This window comes from Eurypyga helias, unplaced genomic scaffold (assembly GCF_000690775.1).
Source record: "Eurypyga helias isolate BGI_N326 unplaced genomic scaffold, ASM69077v1 scaffold29522, whole genome shotgun sequence".
NCBI classification, from domain to species: Eukaryota; Metazoa; Chordata; class Aves; order Eurypygiformes; family Eurypygidae; genus Eurypyga; species Eurypyga helias.
This window is the reverse complement of record NW_010238309.1, coordinates 1-5,389: the sequence shown is the minus strand read 5'-3', so window position 1 is coordinate 5,389 and position 5,389 is coordinate 1. Positions and strand designations below refer to the sequence as shown.

Below are 5,389 nucleotides of genomic sequence, written 5' to 3'. Positions count from 1 at the left end.
CGGCTGGTGCTCAACTGCGTGGGCCCGGTGAGTGCGGCGATGCGGGCGGTGCTGCCGGGAGACCTGCCGCTAGGCTCCGGGAATTTAGGAGCCGTCCAGATGAAAAGTGGCCTTTGGAAACGGAACCGAAAGTCCATCTTGGGCGTTGTAATCGCCTGAAGACTTGCCAGCGCGGTGTCTGGCGGTGCAGCTCTCGCCGAACCGCAGCAGGGTTATGGGCGTTTGTTGGGCTGGTTCTTTCCCCGGCGGCCTGAGAAACTGACTGTGAGGCGGGGAGGAGTTCTGGGTTGGGCCAGAGTGTTTTTAAGTGGTGCCAGGGCGAACGTAGAGCTGGAGAAGCAGCCCGTTGACTTGCTGTGTAAAGTCAGACTTGTAGTGGCAGTATTTCCAGCGCATCGAGAGGGGGTCAAAGTATGAGAAGTGGAAGTTGGGTAGTGGCAGTGTCTTTGAAACCGAGAGTGTGTAAGTAGAGGATACGCTGATCATAGGAGTGCAAAAGGCATAAATTGAGATTAGATGAATTGGCCTTGGTGATCCTCTCTTATGAGAAAAATAGGGCGGAGTAATCTGTGCAGCAGACTCAGTTATCAGTGATGAAGGTTGTTATGCTGTTCCTTCTCCTCACTCCCTCCAAAATCTACAAGTTCTATTAAGTTCCCTCCCCCCCGGATCAATAGCCACCAAGTGTTTACTTTTATTGTGGATACATAGGTTAAATAAAGCACCTTGGGTGAGTTGTGGGGTTTATTTTGTTATGTGTGGTTTTTTTTCCTTCTATAGTACAGATTCTTTGGAGAGCCGGTGGTAGAAGCTTGCGTTGAAAACGGTGCAAGCTACATTGACATCAGTGGAGAACCGCAGGTATGTGAGGGTAGGAGAATCCCACCTTATCCAGGATCTATTAAAGGAGTATTTGTTTAGTATGTTTCATGTGTCTGCTGATCTTTTTGGATATGAAGACAAATTCTACCTCCTGATCTACAATTTAAGATGGATTAATTAAAGTATGTTCCTGTGTATTAGTTGTATAATTTTCCTGCTTTTAGACAGGAGACTCTCAGGTTCTCTATGGAAATACAGAATTTTTGAATTCTGCTTCAAGTCTCGTTTGTGATTCTGTGTAGGAGTTTTGTATAGATCACTTTTTTTTTTTTACACTGCTGTAACCCTTTCCTGTCACAATACATAGGAAGAGTATGTATCTGTCTTAGAGATACTTTTAAGTGTTTGAAGCATGTAGGGTGCTATGATAGCACCCTATCATAGCCCGTATCCTGGGCTGTATCCAGAGAAGTGTGGCCAGCAGGTCGAGGAAGGTGATTCTGCCCCTCTACTCTGCTCTGGTGAGACCCCACCTGGAGTGCTGTGTCCAGCTGTGGAGCCCTCATTATCAGAAGGATATTGACCACTTGGAGCGAGTCCAGAGGAGGGCCACAAAGACGATCAGAGGGCTGGAGCACCTTTCCTATAATGAAAGGCTGCAAGAATTGGGCTTGTTCAGCCTGGAGAAGAGGAGGCTCTGAGGAGACCTCATTGCAGCCTTCCAGTACCTGAAGGGGGCCTACAAGGATGCTGGGAGAGGACTTTTTACAAGGGCCTGTAGTGACAGGACAAGGGGTAATGGGTACAAATTGGAAGCGTGGAGGTTTAGATTAGATATCAGGAAGAAGTTCTTCATAGAGAGGGTGGTGAGGCACTGGAACAGGTTGCCCAGAGAAGCTGTGGATGCCCCATCCCTGGCTGTCTTCAAGGCCAGGCTGGATGTGGCTTTGAGCAACCTGGTCTAGTGGAAGATGTCCCTGCCCATGGCAGGGAGGTTGGCACTAGATGATCTTTAAGGTCCCTTCCAACCCAAACCACTCTGTGATTCTATGATAGGACAGTAAGGCACTGATGGCTGATACAGGGTATGGCCAAATAAACAGTTCTGCTTAAAATATTTGTCCTGTGTTTTAGTTTCTGGAAGGAATGTACCTGAAATACAACAAAAAAGCTGAGGAAAACGGAGTATATGTCGTTGGAAGCTGTGGCTTTGACTCTATACCAGCCGATATGGGAGTGCTGTACACCAGAGACAAGCTGAAAGGTGACTTTAGTGAAGTGTGACCTTATGCTGAAAAAGAAATGTGGATGACGCTTTCATCTGGTTTCCTAAAGCAGCAGTGCTTATGTGGAAAGTCTTTCAATTTCTCTTTTTGCCTGCCTTTACCAGTTGACCGGTTTCAACCAGATCTGGAAGATAAAATTTGGAAAGTGAATCATATTGCCATTAGATGGGAATAAATTGGTCATTAGCTAGAGGAGGGATTCAGGGTGATGTTGCTCACTGAGGGCACAGAGCCTTCAGTCGCCAGCAGTGGGCTGTTCAGCCAGCATGTGGATGTCCCTAGGCAGGCCTCGGCACACTGCCTCGTGTGTGGTGAGAATCTTGTGGGGAACAGACAGTGGGAACGGGGAGGCTGCAGGAGAGGGATGGCAGATTAGTGGGTGATCAGCTTTCGTAAGCTTTCTTTTCCTACCGCAGGCACTGAGCAGCTGTTGTACAAGCATGCCCAGACAGTGCCGTGTAATGCCTTTTTCTTTAAAAGGAGCTGGACAGTAACTGGAAGAGAATACATACATTCAATTCTGTGCAGATAGTACTTGATGCTAATCTCAAATGAGGACACTTCATCAGGTCTGCCTTCATCAGTTGGGAGGCCTGATAGCCACATGTTTTGTTTTTATGTACTGTTAAAACTGCTGTTAAATAGGATTGCTTTATGTTGGACGGTATCAACTTTGAGCTTCAGAAAACTCAATCTGATCGGAGGGAGAGGCATGGAAAGGAATATCTGGTCTCTCATGGCATTATAATTTGATGTCTGATACCTGTTTTGCAAAAGATGTCTTTTATCTCTTCCTAATTTGACTTTATGGAATTCTGACCTGTCTGCCCAGTGACTGCTAGTTGAGTCTACCATGCCTTTGTGAACTAAGAACTGTATGTTTGCAGTTAGACTAGATGATCACTGTAGGTCCACTACAACTGAAATAGTGTATTCTGTTCCATGTGCCAAGTAATGTTTTCTCCTCCCTTAAAGGTACCTTAACTGCGGTCGAAAGTTTCCTGTCATTTAAATCTGGGCCTGAGGTTAGTTGGTTTACACCTTCTCGTAAATGCTGAGGTACTTGGGATAACATCACAGTAGCCCATTACAGCAACTGTTGTGACATTAATTCAGACCAAGGAACGAGCTGGCAGTTCTTTGACAATGAGCCCAAGAACTTTTTTCTTTAGGAGCTAATAAAAGTATCTCAAGCAAGCACCCTTTTGTAATCATAATACATATATTGCACAGTTATTACATGTATGTAATAATACTTAGGTCATTATTAAAATAATGCCCCAAACCAAGGCGGTGTAGGTGCCCAACAGTCGAACAGATGGCTTCTCCTGTCCTGAGCACCTGTCTTGACAGGCAGGACCCACGTCATAGCTGCCTCTTAGGAACAGCTGGAGGAGTGGAGGAAGCCCATGGAGAGTAGCATCTGTCTGTTAAAGGACAGGGGATAGAGTTAATGAGATTGAATAAATCTGTATGTTGGATATAAAGATGGCTTAAGTGTGTAGTGTAAGTTGTAAGTGTTGGTAAGAAGGGAGGTCAGTCATGAAAATTAAAGATGATGGGATGGTGAGAGAGAGAGAGACACACGTATAAATATGTATTAAATTATGTGGGACCTGCGCATGACACAAGTTGTATGGAATAAGGGGTGGAAATTGTATTGAGTCTGACTGAGATGGGGTTAGTTTTCCCTGCAGCAGCCCTTACAATGCTGTGCCATGTGTTGGTGTTTAGAGAGGTGTTGACAACACACCAGTGTGTTGGCTGCTGCTGAGCAGTGCTTGCACAGCATTCAGGCTGCCTGGCCAGCATTCCCCCCTCACTCAGTAGGCTGGGGGTTGGCAAAGTCCTGGGAGGGGACAGCGCCAGGACAGATGACCCAGACTGACCAAAGGGATAGTCCATGTGATACCTGCTCAGCAGTAAGAGCTGAGAGAAAGGAGAGGTGGGGAGTGTTTGTTACTGTGATGTTTGTCTTCTGGAGCAACCAATGCATGCTGCAGCCCTTCTTCCTGGGAAGTGGCTGGACATTGCCTGCTGATAGGAATGAGAGAACAGATCTTCTGTTTTCCTTTGCTTTTGCGTGCAGTTTTTGCTTTATTAAGCTGCCTTTTCTTGACCCCCGAGGGTTTTTTTTTCATCTTATTTTCCTCCCTTCCCTGTCCTGCTGAGGAGGGGAGTAATAGAGCAGCTTGGTGTTATTCCAAGGTGAACCCACCACATTTCAATATATTTTAATGCGTGTAATCATAATGCATACATGTAATAATGTGTAATAGATGTAGTAATTTAAAGGTCATTATTAAAAGAATACATGAAACCTTTAGATATTGAATTAGTTACTTTTTTCATGGCATGTCACCAGGGATCTTGTATACATGATGGGACCTGGAAGTCAGCTATTTATGGCCTTGCGGATCAAGACAACCTGAGGAAGCTTCGAAAAAAGATAGGATATGCCCCTGTTCCAGTGGTTGGTGCAAAACTTAAGAGAAGGTATAAGACACATGAGACGTCAAACACGCTGTCTTTGAACAATTTCAGTATTTATGATGTAGATTGTTAATGTACTGTTAAGTACAAAAAGGGTGCAGTTAGGACCTTAGTAAAATGGGAACACACAAATGCTCGTTTGGTTTTATTGATTTGTTTATATTTTACTGAAAAAAGAACATGTCTCAGCATTTACTGGGTCTCAAAGTTAACTTGTTCTAAAAGACTTCCAGTGGCATGGCAAACATTTGAGTTCAGTTTCAGAAGTGATCGGTAGAACAGACAAAATAAATATGAGGAGAGTATTATTTTGATTAGCAAATCCATCCTCGCTACAGAGCACGGAATTTTGAGTTGAGCTGTGGATAAATTTGGAATTGTTTCTTTTCAGTGAAAAGAGATAGTGTCATAAAAGGGCTTGAGAAGAAGACAGGATTGCTAAGGGTCATTATGATCAGTTTCTTTCAGTTTGTGTCAACATTTTAACATCTTTTTCCGACTTCCACATTTACAGAGGAAATGTGTTTTACAATCAGGAATTCAAAGAGTACTGCCTTCCATTCATGGGATCTGATGTTTCCGTTGTGAAACGCTCTCAGCGTTACTTGCACACAGCGTTGCAGGAGACACCTGTAAGTTACTGTTATTGCTATACTATGTCTTTATTACCATTTTCAGTGGATCTTCCCTGTGTCTATTACCTGTTCTAAGCGCAGATCTGTGCAGTAGGCTTTCTGCAGTTAGGCAGATAGCGATAAACTGCGATGTGCTTTTGCTTCTGAAGAGGA

The 5,389-nt window shown here is 44.4% G+C and overlaps 1 protein-coding gene across 1 annotated transcript; it reads left to right on the top strand.

Annotated features, from left to right (window-relative positions):
* Positions 1 to 3: 3 nt before the first annotated feature.
* On the top strand, positions 4 to 5,233 carry SCCPDH (saccharopine dehydrogenase (putative); the record flags this gene model as incomplete). Its single annotated transcript, XM_010147812.1, has 6 exons — positions 4 to 27; positions 781 to 861; positions 1,957 to 2,086; positions 3,084 to 3,133; positions 4,474 to 4,604; positions 5,116 to 5,233. Coding segments are annotated over 6 exons (534 nt in total), but the record flags the coding sequence as incomplete, so codon positions are not given.
* Positions 5,234 to 5,389: the final 156 nt, after the last annotated feature.